This window comes from Tursiops truncatus, chromosome 8 (genome assembly GCF_011762595.2).
Source record: "Tursiops truncatus isolate mTurTru1 chromosome 8, mTurTru1.mat.Y, whole genome shotgun sequence".
In the NCBI taxonomy this organism is placed as follows: Eukaryota; Metazoa; Chordata; class Mammalia; order Artiodactyla; family Delphinidae; genus Tursiops; species Tursiops truncatus.
Genome location: NC_047041.1, coordinates 18426251 through 18453982, shown reverse-complemented (window position 1 = coordinate 18453982; position 27732 = coordinate 18426251). Strand labels below are relative to the sequence as shown.

The following is a 27732-nucleotide window of genomic DNA, read 5'->3' as shown; positions in this document are numbered from 1 at the left end:
GGGGGTGCCTCATGTTTACCCACAGGGAGCCCAAGGATACAGAATGGGACATTCTGTATCCTTGTGTGTGTGCGTGTGGCAGGGGAGCAGTTAGATGTGTATTTGCTCTTTAATGATAATGGCCAGTCACCCGCTTAGCTAGGGGCACCGTGTCACCTGTGGGGTTAAAGCATGGTCCTCCTGCTTCTCGGACCCCACCCCACCCTGCCCCAGCCCGATGCTACCGACGGGCATAAATGAAGGCAGCAGCCTAAAGCACCTCCCAGTGGACAGGCTGCACCCTTGCTCCAGGAGCTCCTGAAGCCCCCTGACACCAAGTTGCTCCTTGGGGAACTTGGCCAGGCCACCTGGCTGAATGGGTGGACTGAGCTCTGGCCGCATGACATCAACCTGGTGGGCTCCCCTCTCACTGGCTCCCTCTTCTTCCTTCCCCGCCCTGAAACCTGATCCAGCTGAAGGATTGATTGCAGGAAAACTTGGCGGCTTCCCAGCCCTGGTGGCCGGGGCAGTGCGAGGCTGCAGCCTCCGAAGGTGCAGTGAGCAGCCAGCTGGGAGAGGCAGGCTGGCTGAGACATGAGGCTGGCAGAGCGCAGGCAGGCTGGTCCTCAGCAGGGCTCACCCTGAAGGCCCCTCGAGGCGTCCGACACCGCCAGAAGCTCGCCATGCTGCTGTGGGTGCCGCAGGCGCTGCTTGCCTTGCTTCTGCCCACGCTCCTGGCCCAGGGAGAAGGTAAGGAGGCCGTGGGGAAGCACGCAGGACCTGCTGGCAGCTACAGAGGTGGGAGAGGGGATGCTTGGCCCCTCCAGAAGTTGAGGGAAAGAGGGTTTTGGAGTGGGTGGGGCTACAAGCAAGTTAGGGATCTTACTGCATATGAGCAGGAGAGGATTTTAACACACTGGGATCCAGCTAGAAATTGGGGATGTTGAACGTTGGGTGAGAGCAGGGCTTGCAGAGAGGGGCCCTGAGCTGTGTGGGAAATGCTTAGACGGGCATGGGACAGGGGCTCCTCTCTTTTTGCCCTGCCCCCAAACTCATCGAAGGGCAGCTGCAAGGGAACTTTGAGCTCATTTGGTCCACCCTTTCTTGTTATAAATGGGAATGCTGTGGACCAGAGATGGGAAGTAATTCACTCAGGGTCACACAGCTCCTTAGCAGTAGAGTGGAGACCAGAATGAATGTCATCATGTTTCCCCAGCTTCACTGCTTTTGTTGCATGGGTTCTCTAAAGTTCCTTCCAGGGCTAACCTCTAATAGCACCAAACTTTTCTCTGCATTCCCCCACCCATCCCTTTCCGCCTCCTGGGGACACAGGGCGCTTTGGTCACAAAAGGATCCATTTCCTTTTACTGCAGACAATATTTGTTCCCCATTTGGGAAGGTTTTCTCTCCATCCAGAGCAGGGTTGAAGCTGGGGCTGGGGCACAGTTAGGATGTGCTTAATTGGACAGATCTGAAGGGCTTCTGGGCACAATGATTTTCCTCCCATGAGCTGTCGTTTGGGGAAACTCAGCCCAGGATGAGTAGGCCTGGGCTGCAAGTTAGGACTGTGGTCTGGAGTTTCCTTAGCTGAAGAGAAGCTCTGTCCCTCCCAGCATTGGTCCTTTGCTCTGAGGCCTGCAGGACCCAGACTTGTTCTGTCCAAAGTGATCAGAGTCCCAGACAGTAGGATCTGAGCTGCCGTGTAGTGAAGACACACAGGGACCTGGGTTTGAATTTCATTTCCTTCCCTTGCAGGGCACGGCACTCGTCTTTCTGAGCCTTGGGGGGCCTCACCAAGGCTTCTGAGCCTTACCTTCTTTATCTATAAATGGGGTGTCATGATACTCACTCCAGTGGGCTCTCCTAAGACTGCAATGAACAATATGTTCATTGATATTTTTTCAAAGGGGACACTCAGTAAATGTCCTCTTGTCTTCCTCTCTCTCTGCTCTTCTCTGCCTTTCTGAGGGAAGCTGAAAGTTTATCAGGGGCAGGTGGGTGAGGGGCGGGAAGGGGTTCTGCAGGACCAACTTGCTGTGGAGGTCCACACATGATAGATGAGATGGGAGAAGAAGCAGCCTTGTCGAGAGAAAGCCGGGCCTGCTGGCCCCTGGTCTGTGAAAGACCCTGGTCTCCCTCTGCCAGCCCCTCACGGCCTTGCAGCCTGTGCCCTGGTCCTCCAAGTTGTTCCCCTCCCCGACCCCGTCTTTCACCTTCATATTTCTGGCACCTTTCGGGAGGTGCTTCTACTGTTTCCCGGACGGACAACTGAGGTGCTCATGAAGTCCCCAGAGAGCAGGGCTAGGGCCCAGGGGTTGGGGTTTCACTGCTTTATCTTTGCAGGCCTCCTGCTCTGGGGACCGTTTGGTTTCTCCTCACTTCCTCCACACCTCAGCCCAGCCCTCTTCCTAACCCCATCACACCTGCCCATAAAGCTACCCTAGAAGGAGGCCTGGCAAAGCCTCCCCAGGAGTTTCTGTGAGTGTGGAGAGGGGGCAGGGATTTCCTCTGGGTAGATTTTGCGGGAGGGAGAAGGAATGTCCATAGTCACTGGATGCCCACCCTTTTCTCCTCGCCAGTTGCGGGCTGGGGTCAAGGGGACAGTGTGCTTTGCAGACGCTGAGATGTGACCTTGGCTGGGACTGACCCTCCGCAGACCATTGGGCTTAGAATTTGGGCACTTGGGGACACGCTTTCCAGTATCACACCCGAGGGCCAGCTCCCCTCTATCTCCCAGAGCCCCTCATGCAGGGCCCCGTGGGCCCACCTCCTCTGGGCAGGCAGCTTCTCTCAACCCTTCTGAGCCCTTGGCCTACTTGAGACCTCACCTGTCTTGTGGCACCTGCGTTCACAGCCCAGCTCCCTTCTCATGTAAATGGGCGCCTAGGCTACCCTTAGGAGACGGTATCTTTGGATTTGGGCATATGCTCTGGTGATGGGAATTTCAGCTGTGGGAGTATCTGGGAAGGGTGGGGACACTTTCCTTTTAATAGCTTTCAAACCAGGGCCAGAGAACTGGGGGAGACTCAGGCTCTGTTGTCTGATTTGAACTGTTCTCCTTCCCAGCCAAGCACAGGCGGGGCCCCCAGGCCCGAAACGCCTCCAGGCCAGCTCTGCTGCGGCTGTCAGATCACCTCCTGGCCAACTACAAGAAGGGTGTGCGGCCTGTGCGGGACTGGAGGACGCCGACCACGGTGTCCATTGATGTCATCGTCTACGCCATCCTCAGCGTGGTGAGCACCTGTCCCCACTGCCCGGCTCAGAGGTGGGCCTTCTGGGTGGGAGGCCATGTGAGTCCAAGTCACCCCCAGGCAACTCGGTGGGCATTCAAGCACCCACAGCACCTGTGCTCTGGCACCACGGCTCAGGACAGCTGCCCAAACCAGAAAAGTGGGGTCACCTTCATGGCTGCCCCTCCTGTACCCTACAGCCAGCGGGTCACTCAGCGCAGGTGGTTTTCACAATCGTACCTACCCGTGTGAGCTGTGTGAGGGTTCAGACCGTCCTACTCGTCTCTACACCCTTGCTGTCTTACACACATCCTTGGTACACGGCGGGTGTTACTAACTCGTCGTTGAGGAATTAATCCTAAATAAATCAATTAATCAATTACTGATGTAGGGTGGAGTGCACTGCCCAGCCGAGGAGGTCAGACATTGGGCAGAGATAAATGAGAGGATATTGCAAGACTCAGGGCACTGCACTGGGGTAGGATGGGTGGAATGGACTTCTCTGGCTGTCTCTACTAGAGTCAGTTGGCCGTTTCAGGAAGGGAAATCGGGAATTGGATCGAAGGGAGGGATAGTGACGGATTTTTCATCCTGTGTGGTTTTGTACAGCTTGACTCCATGCTAGAGTGGGAGATAGATACACATATAAATGTACGGATATACATCTATATGATGCTGTTATATGTCTTCTATCATTATCTTCTATTGTGTTATAAATGTATATGTAAAATACACACAACAGAATAGAAGATAATAGAAGACACACACACACACACGCACGATGTTAAAAAAGAAATCACTGGACTTCTTTCTAGGTGTGTCCTAGTAAAAAACCAACTCTTCCTGGCTCACCCCTTTTCCTCCACCTCATTTCCTCACTCTCACTTCCCAAGGGAACAGAGACACAGAGCAGCAGCTCCTGCTGGCGTTGGTGTGCGCAAGGGGCCTGCAGCCCACAGGGCCGCCTACGCTGAGCTCCCGTTCTTTCCACAGGATGAGAAGAATCAGGTGCTGACCACGTACATCTGGTACCGGCAGGTGAGCTGACCAGCCCCTGCCCCTCCCCCACCCCCATTTCCTTGGACTGGGGCTCCTACAACCCAAAGGAGTCAGGATCTCAGAGGCCTTGGGGAGGGGAGGGGAGGGGAGGGAAGAGGTAGGAGGCCTACTCACGAGATCCAGGATCTCCTGGATCTGGACCCCTCTAACCTCAGGACTGGGAATAGAAGGTGGCTTAAAGATTGGTGGGGCTTCCCTGGTGGCGCAGTGGTTGAGAGTCTGCCTGCCGATGCAGGGGACACGGGTTCGTGCCCCGGTCCGGGAAGATCCCACATGTCGCGGAGCGGCTGGGCCCGTGAGCCATGGCCGCTGAGCCTGCGCATCCGGAGCTTGTGCTCCGCAAGGGGAGAGGCCACAACAGTGAGAGGCCACAACCGCAAAAAAAAAGATTGGTGGAGGACGAATCCTCCACACCCTGGTTTCTGAAGTTTTTCACAGCCTCGCAAACATGTGCTTTTCCCACCTCTGTTGCTCAAACACCTCAGTGACTGGTAGCTCAGAAGGCAGTCACTTTGCTTTGAAACAGCTCTAATTGCTAGAAAGTTCTTCCTTCTTTAAAGCCAAATTGGATGACAACCAAATTGGGAGATTGAAACAGGATGATTCCATCCAGTTAGTCTCCCCATCCCCGTCCATTTGCCCGCTCTTCCGGCTTCTGAAGGGCATCACTCAGGCACTGGTGTGTGGAGGGCTGCGAGGCCTTGGCGGCATTTCCGGCTTGGAGCTGCCGGGGGAGGGCAGGAGACAGTGCGGGCTGCCGTCCACAGGCTGGTCCTGCTCTGGCAGCCCCTGAGGCTGTGGGGAAGACATCAGAGCAGGAGGGGACACCAAAGTGACTGAAGAGAGGACAGCAGGAGGCGGGGGACAGTTCCTAGAAGGCAAACCCGAGAGAGGCTCTGAGGACACACCTGGTGTATGTGGGTCTCTGTTAAATCCCTCCCGCTCCTCATGGGACAGGGAGTGGGGTGGAGGAAGAAGCCAGAATACTGATTCCTGACGTCCTGCTCCCTTTCTGCCTTAGCGAGATCTCTTAATACACAGCACACCTGCCTCAAGAGAGGGACCCAAGCCAGAACAGGCATTCTGGGGCTCCTTCCCCGGGACATCTGGCTTAAGTCCCACCTCTGGACCTCCAGGGTCACTTGTCTGCTCCAGCAGTAGGAGATGCCGATCTGCTATGTACCAGCAGCTGTGCTAAGGCACCAGATTAGACTCAGGTCCTGCCCACGATGAGCTCATAGACGAGTGGAGGCCACAGACACGTGACCAGACAATGCAACACAGCAAGATAGCCGCTCCTGTGCAGCAAAGAAAAGATGCCAATTGTGGGAGCAAAGCAGAGGCACTAAACTCAGCCTGGGGAGTAGGGGTCGTGGGAGGCTCCTGGAGAAGGAAACAGACAGATTCCTGGGTTACATCTGGAAGGATGAGTAAGACTCACCTCGATAAAGAAGACAGGACTGCAGTGTGGGGGGAGCAGGGTACGCGGCGATGCAGAGGTTTTGACAATGTTTAATTCCATGTGGCTGGAGCGTAGACTCCACAGAGAGCCATGGCAAGAAAAATGAGGCTGGAGAGATAGGTGGAGGCCAGATCAGGTGGGCCTTTGTTGTCTATGATCCTAATGGCAGTGGAGCTCCACTGAAGACTTTTAAGCATAGGAGTGACATGATGAAATTTACATTTTAGATCAGTCACTCTGGCAGGATAGTGGAGGAGGCATTGATCAAAATTTAGTAATAACCATCTCCAGCCTGTGAGGTGCATGCTATTATCCCTGTGTACATATGTGGCGATCAAGACCCAAGAAGCAATTTGTCTAAGATCCCTCAGTTGGTGGCTAGGGGGTTTATAACATTATTAATGATTGAATACCTTCCCGGGGAGAGGCTGCATCCGTCTGTGTTGTATTTGCATGTAGGGATGTGTGAGTACAGAGGTTGGGGGACATTTGGGTACCGCTGAGTGGTCTGGGTGCCACTGACACCCAGATTCTCCCAAGAAGATGCCCACCTGTTGCCTGGGCTCCAAGTGGTGAAGTTGGCCTGAGTTGCGGACGACTCGGCCTGAGACGGACGGGGTAGCCTGTGACCGTTCCTGTCCCTCCCTTAGTACTGGACTGATGAGTTTCTCCAGTGGAACCCTGAGGACTTTGACAACATCACCAAGTTGTCCATCCCCACGGACAGCATCTGGGTCCCAGACATCCTCATCAACGAGTTGTGAGTACTGTCATCAGATACTGGGCAGCCAGGGGGTGGGAGACAGGATTACTGCTGTTGCATTTGAGATGCCCCACTAGACCTGCTGAACCATAGGTAAAGTTGAATCGGGCCCCAATTCCCCTTTGTCTTTTTTCTCCCTTTCCTTTCTTTTTAGAAAACTCCTCTTTTTCTGTGTCTGATGTTGAAACTCTGCACTTCTTGGTCCAAGGGCCCCCTTCCCCGGGAAGGGAGGCCAGTGAATGAATCCACACTGAATCATAATAGTCTAACGAGGAATGGCTGCATTTTTAAAAGGGACAGTTACATTGCTGAAAGAAATGAAGTGCTAGCGGTGGTTACCGCTCCTGGTCATGAAGGAGATTTGGGGCCGGGAGACACTCAAACTTTCAAGTCACACATGGCCACACTGGCCACAAATTGCACCCCCGATATGAAGTGGGTCCCACCAGCCTTTATTCCTAGCCGCCAACATTCCTTCTCCCCATTCTTCAGGCTCCACTGCCTGGGTTTCTGAATCCAAGGTCTGGGAAGATGGCTGGGGAGATACACAGAAGGAGAAGGTGGTGGGGGCCAGTTGCCCTCCACCCAGTACCCGCCACATCACCCAGTTCCAGGGGTGCCATTCACCTTGTTATTTGGGGAGGCAGTTGACTCAGAGCCCCGGCCTCGTGTAGCTCAGGCTGGAGGGATCGGGGAGCCCCAGTTTCTGGCTGGATCTCCAGCTTAAACAGTGACGTAGCCTTGGTCTTGACTTCTCATCTCTCAGCCTGATGTCGCAGAAGGCTCTGTAGGCTCAGGGTCCGAGGCTCAGCCGCAGTGGTTTCTTGGGAGAGCCCGGCCCGGGGTTGGCTGATAGAACAGGATGAAGTTAGCAGGACTTTGCTGTTTTGTTCCGATTCTTCTCACTGATTTTGCCAGTTCCTTCCCCCCTGCCCCACCCCGGAAATGATGGTTTTCATTTCACAGGACTTCTAGGGATGGAACCCAAGGTCCTGCTCTCCCACCAAGCCTGCTCGTCACCATCGGGCTGGCGATCCTGGGGGCTGAGGTCTGCCCAGCCTGGGTGGGGGGTGCATGGGGACAGCTGGGCATTCTCCTTACAGCCCATGGCTTGGGGGTCCATGGCCTCCTGGCCTGCCTTTTGTGGTGAGGTTGCCAGGGGAATAAATGAGAAATGCCCTTTACTGCTTGGAAAGTGGCCTTGGCAACGGCAGGTGAGGAAACCTAAGATAGATAAGAAGCTTGGAAAAACGGAGGCCAGACAAAACTGCCAGGTTGTCTTGCTGCCTAGACCCTCCCTGCCGAGTAGCTCAGAGACCTTCAGACTCCCACGGCCTCACCTGCTTCTTGAGTCCCAAACTGACCCCTCTTCCCTGGCCAGTGTGGACGTGGGGAAGTCTCCAAATATCCCGTACGTGTATGTCCGGCATCATGGAGAGGTCCAGAACTACAAGCCCCTCCAGGTGGTGACCGCCTGTAGCCTCGACATCTACAACTTCCCCTTCGACGTACAGAACTGCTCGCTGACCTTCACCAGCTGGCTGCACACCAGTGAGTCTGTGGGCTTCGGGAGGCGGGAGCACATGTTGGGGGCGCCCGGGGTGCCCACGTGAGGAGCACACCCTAGGATGCAGTCTCCCTCTTCCAACTTGATCACCCCTTGTTTTTTAATGTTGCTGAGCTTCTGTTTCCTTATCTTCCAAATGGCACTACCATTGTTGCCCTTGTCGCCTCCCTCAGTTGTCATAAGGATTGAATGAGACAGTGTAAACTGACGCCAAGATGCTCAGGGACAATTCTTTCCCAATATCACAAGTAGGATCTGGCACGAAATGTCTTTCAAATCCAGCCACTTCTCCACTGATGGACCCTGCCCCCAGTGCAAGCAACCCTCATCTCCTGCCCAGGTTGTTGCAGGAGCCTCCTAGCTGTCCCCACCCATTCATTCTTCCTCCCTCCCCCCCATTCAGGTTCCTCACAGCAGCCAGGGAGATCTCATTAAAATGCAGATCTGATCATGTCACTGTCTGCTTCCCTGAGACACAATCCAAATCTCTTACCTGGCTGAGAGGCCCCTGCAAAGTGTGGCCACCCCTCCGGCCTCACCTGGCGTGCGCTCCCCAGCCCAGCTGCCTGCCTTCCTGGGCCCCAGAGCCCCTTGCTCTTTCCTTTACTCACATGCTGCTTCCTCTCCTAGGCCAAAGTGTCCCTCCCCCTCCCTCCCCCTTTCCCCTTTCTGCCCCACTGCCCCTCCCACAGCTGGGCCAACTCCTCTACAGTCCTCCTAATCACAGTGTCCCCGTCCGTGCCCCAGGGAAACACCCTCTCATCCCCCAGACGAGGCATCCCCAGCACTCAACTTCTTAGTCTCCTGTTCTCCCCACTTCTAGTCACTTGTAAGGACTTGTTCAATGTCTACCCCTCCAGACAGAAACTTAGAGAGGGCAGCGACATGATTTCTATCCACCATTAGATCCCCAGGGCTGTGCCGGCCCAAAGGAAGACGATCGGTAAACTTTTATTGAGTGGACAAACGTTAGGTGCCCAGTATGGTCTGGTGAAGTGAGAATTGCCCTACTGCAAAAAGGCATCCTCCAGTTCTATCCTGATTTTATTGCATTAACTGTAAATGGCAAAGGTAATACCTAACTCCCTTGAACAAAAGCCATAATTACAGGGACTTCCCTAGCGGTCCAGTGGTTAAGATTCTGCCCTTCCACTGCAGGGGTTCGATTCCTGGTCGGGGAACGAAGATCCTGCATGCCACGCAGCGTGGCAAAAATAAATTTTTTTTAAAGCCGTAATTACAAATAATCTTTGATCTTTGACCTTTACTCTCAGTCCCAAAATCTTACCAACAACTCCCCACACCAAGACTTAACAATTTTTATCAGTACAAACTTCACATAATATGTTCTTCCAGATCCTACTCTATCCTTTGAATATATACACATACATACACATCTATGGAAAGTGCCTGGAAATTGTCCTATAGGTTTTTATTTTACATAAATGTAAAATATTTCATGTTCTATTATATACTGGTATCTGAGCCTTTTTACTCAACAACAGGTCTTGGACATTTTTCCAAGTTACTGCAGACTTAGCTCTTCCTCATCAATTTTGACTGCTGTAGGATAGCTTATGATTTGGACTGCATGATACCTTATCAAGCATTTTCCTGATTGGTAGCCATTTAGATCTTCCCCAATATTTTGCTGCAGTGGATACTTCTGTCCTTTTGTGCATATGTATATCTGTTTCTCTAGTACTGATACAGAGCAGTATAACTGCTGTTCTATAAGTGAGTATAATAATAAGTGCTTATTTTCCTAGTTCACCTTTAAAGACAGGCAGCTCTATCAAGGCAAAGGTGAGGAAAGCTGTCTCTTGCTCATTGTCTAAATGAGAAACTCTAACAGGAAACCTAGAAAGGTGCTTGAAGGGCTGTGTGTGTGTGTGTGTGTGTGTGTGTGTGTGTGTGTGTGAGAGAGAGAGAGAGAGAGAGAGAGAGAGAGAGAGAGGGAGAGAGAGAGAGAGAGAGAGAGAGAGAAACAGACAGACAGAGACAGAGATAGACAGAGAGAGAAAGACAGAGAGAGACAGAGACAAAGACAGAAACAGAAACAGAGAGAGAGAAGAGAACTTCCTAATAAATGGTTCGCTGGTTCTTGGCATTTTGCTGTGTTCCCACCCAAGACTTCGTCTCCCTTGTTACAGCCCCACTGCACAGACATGTACAGTGTGCACTATTACCTCATCGTATAGCTGAGAAAGCTGAGGCTGAAGATTAAGAGTTGAGGCTTGAGCCCCACCACGTAGGTGCTGCCCCCCCACCACAGGCACACCCCTGGCTCAGACTCCAAAGCTGCTTGATTTCTCCTGTCTCAGTCCAGGACATCAACCTCTCCCTGTGGCGTCTGCCGGAAAAGGTGAAACTGGACAGGAGCATCTTCATGAACCAGGGCGAGTGGGAGCTGCTGGGGGTGCTGACCCAGTTTCAGGAGTTCAGTATGGAAAGCAGCGACTGTTACGCAGAGATGAAGTTCTACGTGAGTCGGACAGGATGCGGATGTGGGTAAAACAATGAGTAAAGTCACACCCAGGTAGACTTAAGGAGGCATAGCCCTTTCCCAGCTCACACTCTTCCCTCAGTGAAGTAGGTGGGGAAACGCAACTGAATTGTCCTTTACTTCTCCTGAACAGCCTCAAGCCTGGATCTGGAGGCGGAATATGGGGTCTGCCCGTCTCCTTTTCCGAGCCATCCAGGCTGCAAGCCCCATGAAGCAGGGGGGTCTGGGATGGGGTGGTGGTTCCTGGGTTCAGGACCCGTCTGCTCCCGGCTCCCCCAGAGCTCCTCTCTTGGTCCCAGGTGGTCATCCGCCGGCGGCCCCTGTTCTACGCCGTCAACCTACTGCTGCCCAGTATTTTCCTCATGGTCACGGACATTGTAGGCTTCTACCTGCCCCCGGACAGTGGCGAGAGGGTCTCCTTCAAGATCACGCTCCTCCTGGGCTACTCGGTCTTCCTGATCATCGTGTCCGACACGCTGCCGGCCACGGCCATCGGCACGCCCCTCATCGGTAAGGCCCGCTCCCGGGGAAGAGCTCAGTGCAACCGAGGACCAGAGGAACCGGCCCTCTCCCACCTCCCATGTGTGTCCCCCACCCCCGCCCCACCCCGGGGTGCACAGGTGTCTACTTCGTCGTGTGCATGGCTCTTCTGGTGATCAGCTTGGCCGAGACCATCCTCATCGTGCGGCTGGTACATAAGCAGAACCTGCAGCAGCCAGTGCCTGCCTGGCTGCGGCACCTGGTCCTGGAGAGAGTCGCCCTGCTCCTCTGCCTAGGGGAACAGTCGACTTCCCGGAGGCCCCCAGCCACCTCCCAAGCTCCCAAGACCGATGCCTGCTCAGGTGAGAGAGGGAACTTCTGGCCTGGATGCAGGGACATGGGAGGGGTTCTCTGGAGGGCTAGCCAGGCCAGAGAGCCTGCGCAGGCCCTGGGAAGCGGGTACCGTCCTGCACAGAGAACCCACGGTGGACTTCAGCCAAAGGCATCAATCAAACCCTTTCCTCACCTTCGTATTTGTGCATCATCCCAGGTGGGGACGGAGAGGGGTTAGGAGTCCCAGAGGCTGAGCAGATCAGGAGCTGAGACCTCTGGGCTGAGGGTGGCCTCTCCTGGGATGGATCCCCAGGCGGGGGGGTCAAATAGATGCCCCTCGGGCACTTAGGGGACAGCTAGCCTCACGTGGTTCAGCACTGCATCCGGGTTCCTAACACTCTCTCATTAGAAACAGCCAAAGACCAGGTCCGTTAGAATTTCAAACACCTATAAGGCAGAGGGACAGGGCACAGAGGGACACTAAATTCCTCATGCCCCTGAGGAATTTGTCATCCTTGCTGTTGGCAGCGGCGGTGATTGGTTTGCTGGTTTCTTTCTTGAGCACTTTACCAGGTGTTTGCAAAGCAGTGTCCTGCACTATCACAGGTAATTCTCATGGCAACTCAATAGGATCTTCACTCTAATTTTTCAATCAGCAAACAGAAGCACAGAGAAGCCAAATAGCCTGCCCTAAGTCACAGAGCCAGGACCTGGTGAACCCAAGCCCACCTGACTCTAAGCTGGTGTTTTAAACTCTCCACCCCACTCCCCTCCTTGCGTCTTCTTCCTGGCTGGGGCCAGGCCTTTTACAGAAGATATTTGGTTAATCAAAGACCATCTCATCATGAGCTCGCGCGACAGCCTAATTCAGCTGCTCACCTGGGGAAGGTAGTGATGCGAAGGTGTATTTTCTGGTCTAGAAGGATTCGAAGTCACGGAGAAGAGGGCAGTGAGGCAATATGATGTAGCGGACAGAGCAGTGGCTTTGGAGTCCAGATACCTGGGCCTTGGTGGCTTCCCCTTTGAATGATGCTCCAGCTGTGTCACCACGGGCTAGTCACAACCTCTCCGAGCTTTAGCATCTTCATGTGAAGAGTGTGGTTGGGAATTGCTCTTATTCTGCCTCTCTGTGGGGCTGCTGGGAGGCTCAAATGAAATAATGGATATCAAATTTCTGGGGAAGGCCCATGGGTTAAAAAAAATGCATGGGAAGGATAAATATCAAATTCATGATCTTGGTGATGTGGGGAGGGAACGGAGGATGTGACTAAGGAGAGGTATACGCGGATCTTCCACTGTACTGGCTTTCTTTTTTTTTTTTTTAATGAACCATACTTTATTTATTTATTTATTTATTTATTTATTTATTTATTTTGGGCTGCATTGGGTCTTCATTGCTGTGCGCGGGCTTTTCTCTAGTTGTGGCGAGCGGGGGCTACTCTTCGTTGTGGTGCGTGGGTTTCTCATTGCGGTGGTTTCTCTTGCTGTGGAGCATGGACTCTAGGCACGCGGGCTTCAGTAGTTGTGGCACGTGGGCTCAGTAGTTGTGGTGCACGGGTTCAGTAGTTATGGCTTGTGGGCTCTAGAGCACAGGCTCAGTAGTTGTGGTGCACGGGCTTAGTTACTCCGTGGCATGTGGGATCTTCCGGACCAGGGCTCGAACCTGTGTCCCCTGCATTGGCAGGCGGGTTCTTAACCACTGCGCCACCAGGGAAGTCCCTGTCCTGGCTTTCTTTATTTGTTTAAGTTGGATGGTGGGTACACAAATACGTAAGTTATTCTCTATACTTCTTTGGTCTAAGATTATAAATAATAAAAATGTCTGAGGCCTTAGAAACCTAAAGGTCAGTGTTCAAGCAAGGCTGCTGGGCCTGCCTCCTTTGCCAATGCTCTGCCCTTCTTCTAGACATGGCAAACCACTGCAGCCATTTGGGGGGATCCCGGGACTTGGAGAAGACCCCGAGGGGCAGTGGTAGCCCTCCCCCACCGCCGCGGGAGGCCTCCCTGGCGGTGCATGGGCTGCTGCAGGAGCTGACCTCCATCCGGCACTTCCTGGAAAAACGGGAGGAGAGCCGAGAGGTGGCCCGGGAGTGGCTGCGCGTGGGCTCCGTGCTGGACAGGCTGCTCTTCCGCATCTACCTGCTGGCGGTGCTGGCCTACGGCGTCACCCTGGTCACGCTCTGGTCCGTCTGGCAGTATTCCTGAGTGGGTCCAGCCCAGTAGGGGGTGGGTAATGAGGCTGGTTAGGCCGGGGATGGGGGAATTTCAGGGCCCAGGGGATGCCAGGGACCTTCTCAAAACACATAAACAGTTCCATGCCTGTTTCCAATGCCAAGTCTCTCAGCAATCCCGAGACAGGGCCTTAACCCTTCCCCTAAAAACGTGGTGTTTAAGGCTCTTACATCCTCCACTCTCCTACAGGCCCATTATGGCTTTAAAACACACTATCTTAGATCAGGAGAAATCCACACATGCCCTGACTTCACTCTATCTAAGCATCAAGCCTCAGTTTCCCCATTGGCGCTCCCCTGAATCGGCACCTTGGAATCTGCTCACTCCCTCAGCCTTGTTTTGAGATGGAAGGTAAACCAGCTCTCTACCACACGGGCCTGATAACTCTGCATTAGGTTTAACCAACCCTAATGTCTCTCTGTCACTTCACCTCTGGCCACTTCCCTGCACATCCATCAGATGGGGGAGGTGGGGTAATAAAATGCTATGAAGCCCCTAAACTCTCTTCTTGACCATTTGTCAGCAGCTGGGTGGGTGGAAGACGAGGTCTGAAGTTACTGGTGGAAATGAGGTTGGGGAATTATCTGTGGTTCCAGATGTACGATGCCCTCTGCCCCAAGGAATTAAGAAGTGACCAAACAGTGGCTGTTCTGAAAAAGAAACAATAGGAGGTGGGATTCAAGGTGTGAGGGTCAGGACCATGAACACAATGCAGAGGTGGGGAGGAGCGTGCTCAGTTCTGTGACCTCCTGGAAAGATGCTGGAAGGGTCTACACAGTCCTGCCATCATTCTGGGCTCACGGTCTCTTGGTGAAGCTGGAAGCCAGCTCTCTCCCTGCAAGAACATCGGCACCACAGCCAGCACCCACTGGTTCGGTGTTTGAAAGCAGAAACTGCTAAGTCTTGAGTTTATGTTTCTCCTCTGGGAACTCTCAGCGGCCGGCCCCTGGCACATCCACCAGAAAGCAGGACCATGATGGAGGCAGAGGCCGGGGCACGGTCTTTGATCTTGCATCTCAGATCCTGGCCCCTCTCCCACACATCAGGATTTAAGACATGCTAAGGAGCATCCCAACTCTATCACTCCATCCACCTAACAAGCATTCAGAGGAAAGGAATGCCGGAACCACCAAGAATGATGGCTTCATGTTTGCCATGTTTGCTTGAGGCTTTCTCTGGTTCTCCCTTTCTCATTCCAGCTTTCTCTCTTTCCCTGTCTTGGGGTGCCTGTCTCTTAGGGACTGAATTCTACAAGGCTGAAAGAAAAGGACCCCCCCAAATACCTGGGATGAGTTGTTTCAAGGCTGGTCGACTACAAGGGATTCAGTATGGATCACCTGAACCTATACTTTCCCTGATCCCAAACTCTGCAGCTCTAGTTTCTAGACCATCCAGTGAAGCTGGACGGAGGGCAGAACCTTAGGCCCTTGAGAGCTTCATGTCTGAAAAAGCCTAGAGGCTGAGGAAGCAGGCTCGTCTGGTTTAGCTTCTCTGAGCTTCTTCTTCTCACCCCAGTTTCCCCAGCATGCCGAAAGAACTCATTAAATATTGTCTATCCAGCTGCTGGTTCGTAAATTGACCTGGAATGAGGTTTCATCTGCTACTTCCACCTCAGACGTATGTGCTCTTGATATTAGTTAAGGATTTTTGTTTGTTTTGCTGATGGATAGGTATCAGGGTTTCCCAGCAAAAAGCAGGAGACTGTGGGGCTGGAGATTGGCTCCCATTCACAATTGTTGCCTCCTGCTAAGCGCAGCTTGGCCTAAAGATGAGGGTTGCTCGTCCCGACTCTCTCAAGATGGTCCTGGCAGCCCATACCTGGGAGCCTGGCCTTGGGATCAAAGCTGTCCCGCTCCACTCTCCACTTGGCCCTGCTGGGCCAGTCATGCTGCTGGGTGATTCTCACGTCTCAGGCCAGAGAGAGGGAGAAAGCTGGACAGTCTGGAACGGTCGATGCACCACCGATCAGTAAGTGGGTGGCTGTTGACAAGGTGTCCAACCAGAGAGCTAGTAAGACACTAATCAACCTATTGATTCCCCATCTCCCCCTCCCCACTCTTCACCCACAATCAATGGGGTAACAAGCCCAGCACTGAGGCAGCCAATCAAGCAACCCGAGCGTGAGCCACCACATGTAACGTCTTCCGCTCCACTAGCCACAGCCAATCAGCTCATCAATGCAGCATCCAGGCCGCGCTGCCCAGGAATGGGAAACTGAGACCCAGGGCCAGAGGATCCCCCGGTGTACTAACCCCTGTCCGTCAGTATTGAGCTTGGGCTCCTCCCAAGGAGACCTTTACCCAGTTTGGGATATGAGAACACCCAGAAGCTCCCTCTCACCTGTTATCTCTCCCAGAACTTGCTTGCTTCCTTCCTCCTGCCACTTCAGCTCCATCCCTCTCCTTGTGTCCTAGGCAGAGAGAGAAAACCAGAAACCGCCCATGTCTTTACAAGTGCTTCTGGGAAGCACCCTGGTTCTCTCTGTCTCATCTCCACTCCTCTCCTGCAGCCTTCTCCATTCACCTACGAATAGTCCCGCCTCTCACCTTCTTTCCCATCCACGCAGCTTTCCAAACCTGTCATTTCTCCTCAAAAGACTCCCTTAAAGATCTTGAAAGTGCCCAGCCTGAACCGCCCTGTATGGTGCTCCAAGCTGTGGAGTCCACCGCCACCATCCCAGGGAGGCTGCCTCTCCTCCTAGGCAATGGCCATCTCTGCTCAGCGACCCCAGGGCCCCTCACAAGAGTGGACATTCCGCGGCTCTTGGGAGGGTCTAGCGAGAGTAGCTGAGCTCAGAGTCAGGATGTGGGCTTAGGGGAGATTTCACTGAGAGAATACGAGGGAAACTTGCCTGGTGGGGTAGGGGGAGGACGAGTCAGTGGGGAGGTGTGGTTCAACATTCCCCAGCCAGATTCCCCTCCTTCCCTCCCTCACTTCCCTCCAGCCTCTGAATCAATACGTTTTGAATCTAATCTAATAACAGAGATTTAACGAGGGGATAATGCTTGTGGAGCGGTCCGGCGCTTTGTCTCTTCTTTCAAGCGGCAGCTGGGGCCCATTATCCAGGGACAATGCCCCATGCTAATCACTCCCTCTCTCCTCCGAGTGTTGGGGGACGGGTGGCGGGCAAGAGAGGGCAGCTCCTCCCCTGATTGGAGGGGAGTGGAGGGGGGGAAGAGGGGGGGAATAAGTCGCGAACGGTCTGGCCGGGGCCCCTCTCAATCGCCTTGACCTGACACCAACTCAGTGGGCTTCTCCCCAGACCGCAATGTCCATTCTGGGCAGTCAGGGCTGGAGCCCCAACAGTGCACACAGACAACAGATAATTACCTATCAGCTGCAGTACCAGGGGTTGGGAGTTGGGCGGGTTTTTTTTTTCTTCTTCTTCTTCTTTCCTCTAACTTGGTCTTCTATAATTTAAGCTCTCCCATTAAGGCCTGTGATTGGCCAGCCCTGACTGTCACGGTTAGAGAATGAAACCCTGCTTTTAGAGACCAAGAACACCCTTCTCGGAAACAGAAGCCTGCTTCACATCCTCTCTCTCTCCTATCTGGGACCTTATATCTGGGCTTGACCTGCAGGAGGAGGGGTGGGAGGTTAGACTGCAAGAAGGACTTCCTGAGAGCCATATTCCTGACATGAATGAGATTGGGAGTCTGAAAGGGAAGGAATGGAACTCATTTCCTAGAAGCCTTTAAGGAGAAACTTTTAGGGCTTCCCTGGTGGCGCAGTGGTTGAGAGTCCGCCTGCTGATTCAGGGGACACGGGTTCGTGCCCCAGTCCGGGAGGATCCCACATGCCGCGGAGCAGCTGGGCCCGTGAGCCATGGCCACTGAGCCTGCGCGTCCGGAGCCTGTGCTCCGCAACGGGAGAGGCCAGAACAATGAGAGGCCCGCGTACCGCAAAAAAAGAAAAAGAGAGACTTTTATCTAAGTTGGGAAGGGGCAGAGCAGGGAGAAGATCTGCCTCAATTTCCACTGTCAAAACTCAAGTTGGGAGGGAACCAGAGCTAGGACACCAGAAGCATGGCCACTCCCATTCCTTCTGCAATACATTTATTGGGCACAATATCAGAGTGCCATGTGGAGTGGGCCACCCCAAATTTGAATTTTGGCCCCATCACATGCTAGCTGTGAAACCTTGGACAAGCACTTAATTCCTCTGTGCCTCAACCTTCTCATCTGAAAAATGGGCGCACATTAGTACCTGCTCATAGGTGCTGTGGGGCACCATACTCTCAGTATGGGGCCAAAGCCCAGGGAAGTCATGAGGCTGGAGTAGAGGGGTGTCTAGTGGCTTAGGGGCCCTTCCTTGGTCTGCTCACATCACATTCTGAATGGGTAGGAACGTCTCCCTTTTCCTTGTTGGCTCCATTTTAGAGATGGGCAGGGTGAAGTGAGCTGGTCATTCACTATAAGGCCAGCAGGGGATAAAGTTCTATCCACACCAGGCTGAATTCATATCTCTGTGTCCCATACCTTCCTGTCCCTTTTTCTCCTATTACTACCCACTCAGCCTCGCTCGCCCCTGTGCATTCCCAGGCTCCTTTGTACAGAGTTCCTCCCTAAAACTACAGCTTTGAGTTCCTCCTCTGGGAAAGCATGTGAATACTGGGCACAGCTTGGGGGGGATCATCCTGCTCCTGGCTGGGTCTCTCCTATTCAATTTCACCTCCTGTGTCCCTGTCTGCAAAGAGACCTAAATTCCTGGCAGGGGGACACATCATGAACATGACATCCAGGACCATGGGAGCCTAGGACTCACTTCCATGTGCCTGGGCGAACCCCCCACTCAAGACTCAGAAAGAAGTACCATCCTGTAAGGCCCGGAATAGGACGTCAAACTTGGGCCAAGGACAGTCACAACCCGGTCCTTCTAAATTCTGTCCACAAGGTGGCAGCAAAGTCCAGCTATTCTATCGAGGGGATTAGGCAAACTTTTTTTGCCCCCTTCTCTCCCCCCCTCCCCCTCAAATGCCCCAGCCCTCCTCAGGAGCCTCTGAGTCCCCTTTTCTCAAGGCCAGCCCCTTCCTTTTGGCCAGCACTAAGGATCGTGTTTCAGACTGCCTGATGCCCTGCTCTGCTGCTCTGGGCGGAGGCTGTGCCAGTACTCATCCCCGAACAACGGCCCCTCTTGCTTCTGTGCTCAGGCCTGGACCCCACACTAAGCTGCACACTTAGTTTATTTCCCCCTTTCTGCTTATGTGTTGAAGATATTGATGCCTGATGGTGAAGAAGTTGTTTTACGCAAAACCCATACACGTAAGTTCCACGGATGACTCTCTGCCTTTCTCTTCTGCCCATGTCTCTAGGACCCCAACTCCATCCCCCTTCACACTGGCTCTGAGATGCTCCTCAATTGTCCTAGGAAAAGAAGAGTGAGAGTAAGGGGCTGCCCAGAGCAGAAGCTGGGGAGGTGTGTGTAGGGGTGGGCGTGGGGGTCTGTAGTTAGATGAGGAAGGCGGGACCCTGGGAGACACCCGTCCAGTGGCTCTGGGGTAAGGACTGAAGAGATGATGTCAGTCCCAAATAGGGTTAATGACATGATTTCTTTACCCATCCTAGGGCAACACCCATAACTTTGCTGTTGCCCCATGCTAGCTGTGCGTATTAGTTTTCTGCTGCTGCTGTAACAAATTACCAATTTAAAAACACACGTTTACTATCCTGCAGTTCTCGAGGTCAGAAGTCCAAAATGCATCGGCAGGGCTCTGTTCTTTCTGGAAGCTCTAGGAGAGAATCTGTTTCCTTGCCTTTCCTAGATTCTAGAGGTTGCCTAGATTCTAGAGACTCAGAGGTTGGCTCCTGGCCCCTTCCCCCAGCTTTGAAGCCAGGAGTGTAATATCTTTCAGACCTCTCTGCTTCATCACATCTCCTTCTCTGTCCCTTTTGCCTCCCTCTTTCCCTTATAAAGACCTTTGTGAATACAATGGACCCACCCAGATGAGCCAGAATAAACCCCCACCTCAAGATCTTTAAATTAATCACAACTGCAAAGACCCTTTTACCTTGTAATGCAACATAATCACAGGTTCTGGGTATTAGGAAGTAGTTATCTCTGAGGGGGGGCCATCATTCTGCCCACTACCCTGTGAGATCTCGGGCAAAGTTGCTTAGCTTCTCTGTGCCTCAGTTTCCTCAACTGTAAAATAGACACACTTAACAATACCTACCTTACGGGATTTTGGGGAGGAGTAAAAGAAGCAATGCAAGTAAAGGGTCCAGTGCAAAGTAAGTGCTTGATAAATTTTAACTACAGTGTTCTTATTGCTTTTATGCGTAAATCTAGAAGCTTCCTGCCCAGGCCCTTGCACAGGAAAAATGAGGTGTGGTCCATTTCAGACCTATTTAATTAATACTATATAAGAAATAATACTGTCCATTAGGCAGTGTTCATTTGTGCAATAACTTTATGGTGATGAGTTTGAGCTATTTTATGACCTTAGGGGAAGGGGACATGAAAGCAATGAAACCAGGACCCAGCCTGGTAGGAGATATAGGATCAGGCCAAGGCAGCACCTTCCCCAACGCCCGCAACTCCCAGAGTTTTCTCATCTTCCTGGGGCTTCTTGAGGCAAGAGGTGTTAAACCCAGAATGGGGTGCAGAATCATCTCCCTCCGAAGACTTCAACAGAGACACCCACCCCGCTTCTCCTGATCCACCCTCTTTGAGAAAGCAGTACAGGCAGGGGGATGGATAGAGTAAACTCTGGAGGACCTTCCCAGGTCAGGGTCCAGGAAATCCTGCCTTTCCATCTGGGTGACACTTCATCTTGGCCTGAGGCTCCAGCTCTGTGCTCTGTCCTCTTCTCTTTGCTGACATATCCACCCCCTGCCCTTTTCACCCAAGGACTCATTTTTCTGGCTCTCACTAATGAAACTCAAATCCATCTGCCAGATGGGTTTGTCATTGGGCTTAAAATTCCCATGAAAGGTTCACCCCTCAAAAGTCTTGTGAAGGTGAGCGACGTGTTTCTCCCATTGCTAACCCCCCATCCCCGCCATTTCTTCCCTCTCCCAGGAACTGTGAGGCATTTCTTTATTGTCGGGTGATTTGTTGAGCATTTATCTTGCCTCCCAGCCTGTAAGTTCCCAAAGGCCGGTATTTCTCGTCCTGTTCACCACTCACACTGCGCTGGCAGGTAGCCCACGCTTGGCATTTAGTGGGCCAACGAGTGGATGAGCTGCGGTGGGGGAAACAGACATCTGCTGTGCAGATGGGAGCTCTGACCTGCAACCCCTTCCCTAATCTACTTTTTACCTCTCCCGTCACTGCCAGTTTGGGTGAGGCGCAGGGAGTAAGGCATAAGAGAGACCCAGGCAGCCTAAACGGCATGGGAGAATCTGGGCGGGAGAGTAACTCTGCGGGGCTGAGTGGAGAATCTGGGCGGAGTGGCCTTAAGGAGGCTGATTGGCCATTGAAACCCCTGATGTCACTTCTTCGGTGAACCTTCTCAGATCCTTTAAGAGAATGAATCACTTGCCCCCAGAACGTCCACATTGTGTCATAGCTGGTTTGGCGCTGTAGCTGTCAAAATCCGTGAGCTCCCACAGCCGGGACTGCCTGCCTCGTCATCTCCAGGGCCAGACCTGTGCCAGGCTCACGGTGGAAGCTCAATATTCGGATGAATGAAGGGGGTGGTGGTGCGGATTCTATGTGAGTCCCTTTCTGCTAGGATGATCCTGTAATTATCAGCCAGACCAGAGCACTTCTGTCCTGGAAATGGAGGTGCTGTTATTAATTACACCTGGACTGTCCTGGGCAAGCAGGATGCATGCATGCACCTTACCTCTTTACGGATTCCCCGGCCCCCTTCCATGGCTGAGACCTGAGCCGGACTGGTCGGCTGCGAATGCTTTCACTCCTGCATGTTTCAGAGTTGAGCCATCTTGGGCTGGGGGAGGGGAGGAGAGGCACAGCACTGCCCTTTGTTCCCTCTGGGGTCATGGTTTTCCTCCTGAGGTTTGCCTCAGAGGTTGGAAGGATTTCCTGTAGGGTCACGGGTCAAATGCCGCATGTCCTCAGCAAAGCTATGTAGAGTCCTAGCTCGGCCTCTGCCCTCCTGCCCCCAGGAAGAAGGATGGGCTGATTCTGGAGCAGGAAACGGTGCCGGGCAGGCAGAAGCAGGCCGGGAGGGGCTCCAAGGGTCCCCATCTCCACCATCTGAAGGGCTGAAGGGCAGGTCCTGGGGACTCCCTCCACCCCCGAAGCAGGAGTTGCTGCCCAGTGCCTGTATGTGGGATGGGGTGCAGTGTGGAAGGAGCGCTGCTGGCAGGGGATGTGCCCCATGGGGTTGGAAGTTGGCTAAATGGGGCTGGATTGACAAGGAATCCTGGGGTAAACCATTGCCTTAAAAGTTTACTTTTCGTTAATCATCCCGTTTGTGGAGGAGGAAACCCATATGTCCTCCTGCAGAGTAAAGAGAAAGAGCAATTGTATTGCTGAAGGGGGAAATGGATTTGGGCTGCTCCCTAGCTTCCTGATAGTTCCCCGGGGGTTCCCCAGAGTTTGGGAGTACAACAGAGATCCCCTGGGGTCAGGCCACATTTAAACAGTAGCACCCCTAAGGGGCCTGATATAAGGGAGGCGGTGGGAAATGTGGGTGGGTTGAGAGGTCCAAAGCTGAAGGTCTGCTGCAGTGCCTGCTGGGGTTTGGGACCAACCTCACCATCCTCTGCATGCACCTGGGCCCCGGCTTCATAGGATGCCTGCGTCAGGCTGCACAGGTTGTGCACTGTATAAACCCACGGGCACCACTTACATGGACCCCACTCAGGAAGCTCTGGTCATGGGCCTTTACACATGCTAGTCACTCTGCCTAGTATGTCATTCTGGCAAGTTCCTACTCAACCCCCAAAGGCAGCTCAGACGTCATCTCCTCTGAGAGCTCTTAGAGCATCCGTCACACCCACGCATACCTCTGTTCCACAACATATTACATGGAATTGCCATGATCTTCTCCACCATTCTCAGAATCTTAGCCGTCCTCCCCGCCACCTTCCTAACACGGTGCCTGGAATGTGGAGGCCCCGGGTGGACAGTGGTGACAGTACCAGAGCTGGAAGCACCTGCGAGGTCATCGTGCACTCTCTTCCTGGTTAAGAAGATGTTGTGGCCCAGGGCGGCGAGATGACTTGTCCACATTCACTCAAGGTCTCTGTGATAGTGAATGGGAACGTTGGACAGGCCCTCAGGCCCTCAGTACTGGGGACAGGACCGCCTTGCAGGGATGACAGTGGTCTCTCCTCTGAGACCCCTTGGGGACTGGGACCCAAACCCTTTCTGGCAGGTCACTCCCTCCTGTCCTTGTCCTCTCTCCCTCCCACTTTCCAACGACGGGTATTTTAAAGGCTATTTTGACTCTCTCCGCTGTAATAAGAAACTAGCAATTAGCTATTATAAGGCTGTTTTACAATCGTGTGGAAGCCCCGTTTATCCACTTTGCTTTAAATGGTTATATCTTTTATCCCTAGTTTTCAGGAATATAAAACTTTATAGCATTTGCTGCAAACCTTCATACTTTGCTTTGCAGTTTATTGCTCCCTCTGTAGATATATCTTTCGCATAAACAAGACTTTCATCTGTACAGTACTGGGCTTGGGCCACTGTGGCTCTCTGCAGTTTCATCAGTGGAACTCGGCCTTGGACACAGGATGATTCACACTGAGCCATTGGCCTGGTTGGCCGCCCTCCGTTCCTTGTGCTCTGATGAGGGCTGGACCGGCAGCTCTGCCACAAAGGTCACGGACCCCAGGGAGAGGGAGACATGATGGGGAATCCCTGAATGGGCATTCCCCACTCACTGTGTCCCTGATCTGAGGTTTGGGTCCCCGAAGACACCAGCCAAGAGTGTCCTGGCCTCTCCTGTGCTTGAGCAGGGAAATCTTCCCCGAAAGCAGCCAGGAAGCATCAGCAGTAAGCTTAGCCAGGGCTCCCCAGGGCATGCCTGGAGTAGAGCACAGGCCAGGTTCTCGGACAGCCCTGGCCTTCCTGAGGCGCCAACCTGGAGGGCCTCTCTGAGCAGAGGCTCCACCTAGAAAAGCCTCGGTGACAGAGAGGACCACACAGGCGATTCTGTCTCCTGGGGAATTCTCCAACTATGACCTGTTTTTCTGTTTTTTAATCTGGAGTGATTAGATTAAGTGCAAAAAAAAGGGCACCTCTTAGGGTAGCCATGAGAACGCCCTGCCCCTGGACTGCCAGCTACGCTGAGGGTAATTGATCAAGGGCCCCAGGTGCTGCTCTGAAAGCAGTGTTGGTGCCAAGGCCACACCTCCCAGGGGCTGCCCCTGGCCAGGGACTGAGAGTGGCTGGGATGCTAAGAGAGGCCCATTCCTGGGAGGTGGGATTCCTCTGATGAACAGGGGGCTGGAGGACTCCCCGACAGCCTTGCCAAACCTTTCCTCTGCTGCAGGGCAGTCCAGGAAGACTCCTTCCCTCATTCCTTCCCTCTCTCCTTCCCTCAGACCAGACTTACTTACCGAGCAGTCTGACAGCTCTCGCCGCCATCCCTGTCTCCCTCCCCAGCTCCCCTCACGGGCATTCCCCCTAGTAAAATGCTTGCACATTGAATCCCATATTGGCATCTGATTCTCAGAGGACCTGGACTGACACACCTCTCACTTACATAAGGAGAGAAAGTTGTATACATCAGTGTCGCCGATGGAGATTCTGTGCCTCCCTGTTTCTGCAGTAGCTGCTAGAAAGACATGCAGACAGGGAGAAAAGCGTGTGTATGTTTATATGCAATGCTAGAAGCAAGTGTATCTCCAGGTAGAGACGTGTAGGCGGGTATAAGTCATGGCTATAAATATACTTTTTTAAAAGAAGAGTTATTTTAGAGCAGTTTTAGATTCACAGCAAAATTAAGTGGAAGGTACAGAGATTTCCCCTGTACCCCTCTACCCGCCCCACACATAACCTTCCCCATCATCAACATCCCCCAACAGAGTGGTACATTTGTTACAATCGATGAACTTACATTGGCACATCCCATACCCAGAGCCCATAGTTTGCCTCAGGCTTCACTCTTGCTGTGTACATTCTAGGGCTTTGGACAGAAGTATCCAGCACTATAGCGTCCTACAAAGTAGTTTCACTACCCTAAAAATCCTCTGTATTCTGCCTATTCATCCCCCCACCATCCCTCCACAAGCCCTGGCAGCCACTGATCTTTTAACGTGGGAGGGACCGTGGTCCTGATGACAGCTGATGTTAGACGTCTAGCCTCCAGAGCTGTAAGACAAGTTTCTGTTGTTTGAAGCCATCCAATGTGTGCGACTTTGTTATGACAGCCCTAGGAAATGAATATAGGATCCTTTTCACCTGTCAACCAACCCTATAGTCCCCCTACCTTGAGACCACTTGTTATGCATAATAACAATTTTTCTTTATCATTCGATCTAGTTGGATAGCAGTTTTGTTTTGTTTTTTTTCGGCTTTGTTTTTTTTTTAATTTTTAAAATTTTATTTATTTTTGCCTGCGTTGGGTCTTTGTTGCTGTGCACGGGCTTTCTCTAGTTGCGGCGAGCAGGGGTTACTCTTCCTTGCGGTGCGCGGGCTCTAGGGTGCGCGGGCTTCCGTAGTTGTGGCGTGCCAGCTCAGTAGTTGTGGCTCACAGGCTCAGTTGCTCCACAGCGTGTAGGATCTTCCCAGACTGGGGTTCGAACCCGTGTCTCCTGCACTGGCAGGCGGATTCTTAACCACTGCGCCACCAGAGAAGTCCCTTGGTTTTGTTTTTAATTGTAATAGCTTTCAGACTGACAACCGATAGGTCTTTATGTTCCTCAGGCTTCTGTCCTTGGCCTCTTCTCTTCTGACAATGCTCCTTCCTGGGGGGATCTCAGCCATTCTCATAGCTTCAAACATCACTCAGTGGGCCCCTAACCCTTAAGTCTGTATCCCCAAGCAACACTGCACTCCTGAACTACAGATCCAGTATCTATCTAACATCTGCCCTTGGAGCGTCCCCTCAAATTCAAGAGGTCAAATTTCAATTCCTATCAATCCCCTCCTTCAGCTGTACTTTCCATGCTCTCTGTTTCAGTGAATGTCACAACTACTGACCTAGGTGTCCAAGCAAGACACCTGAGCAAGGATGTCACTCTATCATCTTTCCTTCAAGTCTTGAACATCCACAAATTCTATTGATTCTGCCTTCTCTTCCTAATCTCTCTTCTATCCATCCTCTCTTTACTATACCCATTTTCACTGAAAGAATGTAAGTCCACATCATTTTTGCCTGGGATCTTGTACTCTAACCTTGAACAATTCTCCACATTACTGATGATTTAAAATGCATCTCTTAAAGTTTGGTAAATCGTCATCTGGGTCTATAGTTTTCTTTGTGGACAAACTTTTTTTAAATTACAGATTCAGCTTCTTTAATAGATACAGGATTTCAAAACGTTTATTTCTTTTTGTGTCAATTTTGTAAGTATGTTGCCCTAGGAATTTGTCTATTTCATTTAAATTCTGGAATTTATTAGAAAAAAGTTGTTTGCTATAACATCTTTGTATTAGTTTCCTGGGGCTACTGTACCAAAATCTCACAAAATGGGTGGCTTAAAACAAAAGAAATTTACTATCTCACAGTCTGGAGTCTAGAAGTTGGAAATCAAGATGTCACCGCATCCCTGCTTCCTCTGAAACCTGTAGGAGAGAATCCTCCCTTGCCCCTTCCTAACTCGTGGTGGTCATTACCCTTTGATGTCCCTGGGCTTGCCGCTGCATCCCTCCAATCTCTGCCTCCATTGTCACATGGCCTTCCCATTCTGTGTATCTGCTTTCTCCTCTTCTTATAAGAACCCCACTCATATTGGAGTAGGACCCATCCTATGTATTGGCCCACCCTACTCCAATCTGACCTTAGCTTAACCTGATTACATCTGCAAATACCCTATTCCTAAATAAGGTCACATTCTGAGGCACTGAGAGTTAGGACTTACACATATCTTTTGGGGGGCACAATTCAATCCACAACAATCTCAGTATCCTTTTATTATCTTATTATATTTTAATGAACTTGTAAAAACGCTAAAAGCCAAGAAAATCTTATACGAAGAAGAACAAAATTGTAAGATTTCCATTACTGGTTATCAAGACTTTTCACATAACTACAGTAATCAAGACAGACTGGAATAGGGGCAGCCACAGTACATATACTAATGAAACAAAATAGAAAATCCAGAAATAAACACAAACATATATGGATACTTGATTTATAACAAAGATGGCCCTGTATAGCAATGGTACAAGGATTGGTCTTCTTAATACATTGGGTGTCCACATGGGAAAGAAATGAATCTTGACTCCTACTTTGCATCGATCACAAACATTCATTCCGGATGGATGGTAGATCTAAATGTGAAAGGGAAAACGGACTTCCCTGGCGGTCCAGTGGTTAAGACTCCATGCTTCCACTGCAGGGGGCACGGGTTCGATCCCTGGTCGGGGAACTAAGATCCTGCATGTCCGTGCTGTGCGGCAAAAAAAAAAAAAAAAAGTAAAACAAAAAGCTTTAAAAATACAACATAAAATAACTTAATGATCTTGTAGCAGTCAATGATTTTTTAAGCTGGACGTAAAAAGCATTAACAGTTGTAGTGGTCTGGTACATTGGTGGTCCTCAATGAGCCATACCTGACTGTATTCCTGCCTTTGTGTAGACCCTTCCCCTTAAATGTGAGCTGGGTTTGTGACTTTATTAATAATCAGTAGAATGTGGTTGAAGTGATTTGATGCCCGTTCCCAGCCTCAGGAGGAGCTGCCATCTAGAACTCAGCTAAGGATTCAGGACCCTGGAATGAACTATCGCCCACTTTCTTCTAGGGCTCTTCACGGTAAATCCGATCACACCTCGCATCCCTGCTTATTTTAGGAACCTCTAGAAGTCCAGGCTTCCTGGGTCATCCATTATCAGTGGATCACTGGTCCCCAAACTGCTGGTCGTGTCTCCTAAACTAACCCATTTCATCTCTCCTCTGGAGCTTCCAATCTAGAAACAGTTGACTCCCTTCCATCTTCACTTCCATCCTCTGAGGACACTATCCTCTTATGTAGGTCTGGGGTGGGGCTCCCAAATTGCATATCTAACAAGTTTCTGCGTGATGTAGATGCTGC

General features: G+C 51.9%; 1 protein-coding gene across 2 annotated transcripts; it reads left to right on the top strand.

The window, feature by feature from the left end:
* Positions 1-662: 662 nt before the first annotated feature.
* On the top strand, positions 663-13858 carry HTR3A (5-hydroxytryptamine receptor 3A). Of its 2 annotated transcripts, none has more exons than XM_004328597.2 (9): positions 663-729; positions 3046-3212; positions 4203-4247; positions 6381-6490; positions 7875-8044; positions 10385-10545; positions 10866-11076; positions 11187-11408; positions 13286-13858. In XM_004328597.2, exons 1-9 carry the CDS (start codon positions 663-665, stop codon positions 13582-13584), a joined length of 1452 nt encoding a protein of 483 aa, XP_004328645.1. In that variant the 3' UTR covers positions 13585-13858. The 2 variants fall into 2 exon arrangements, with proteins under 2 accessions (XP_004328645.1, XP_004328646.1); XM_004328598.3 differs by having other exon boundaries at positions 663-737; positions 3069-3212.
* The last annotated feature ends 13874 nt before the right edge of the window (positions 13859-27732 follow it).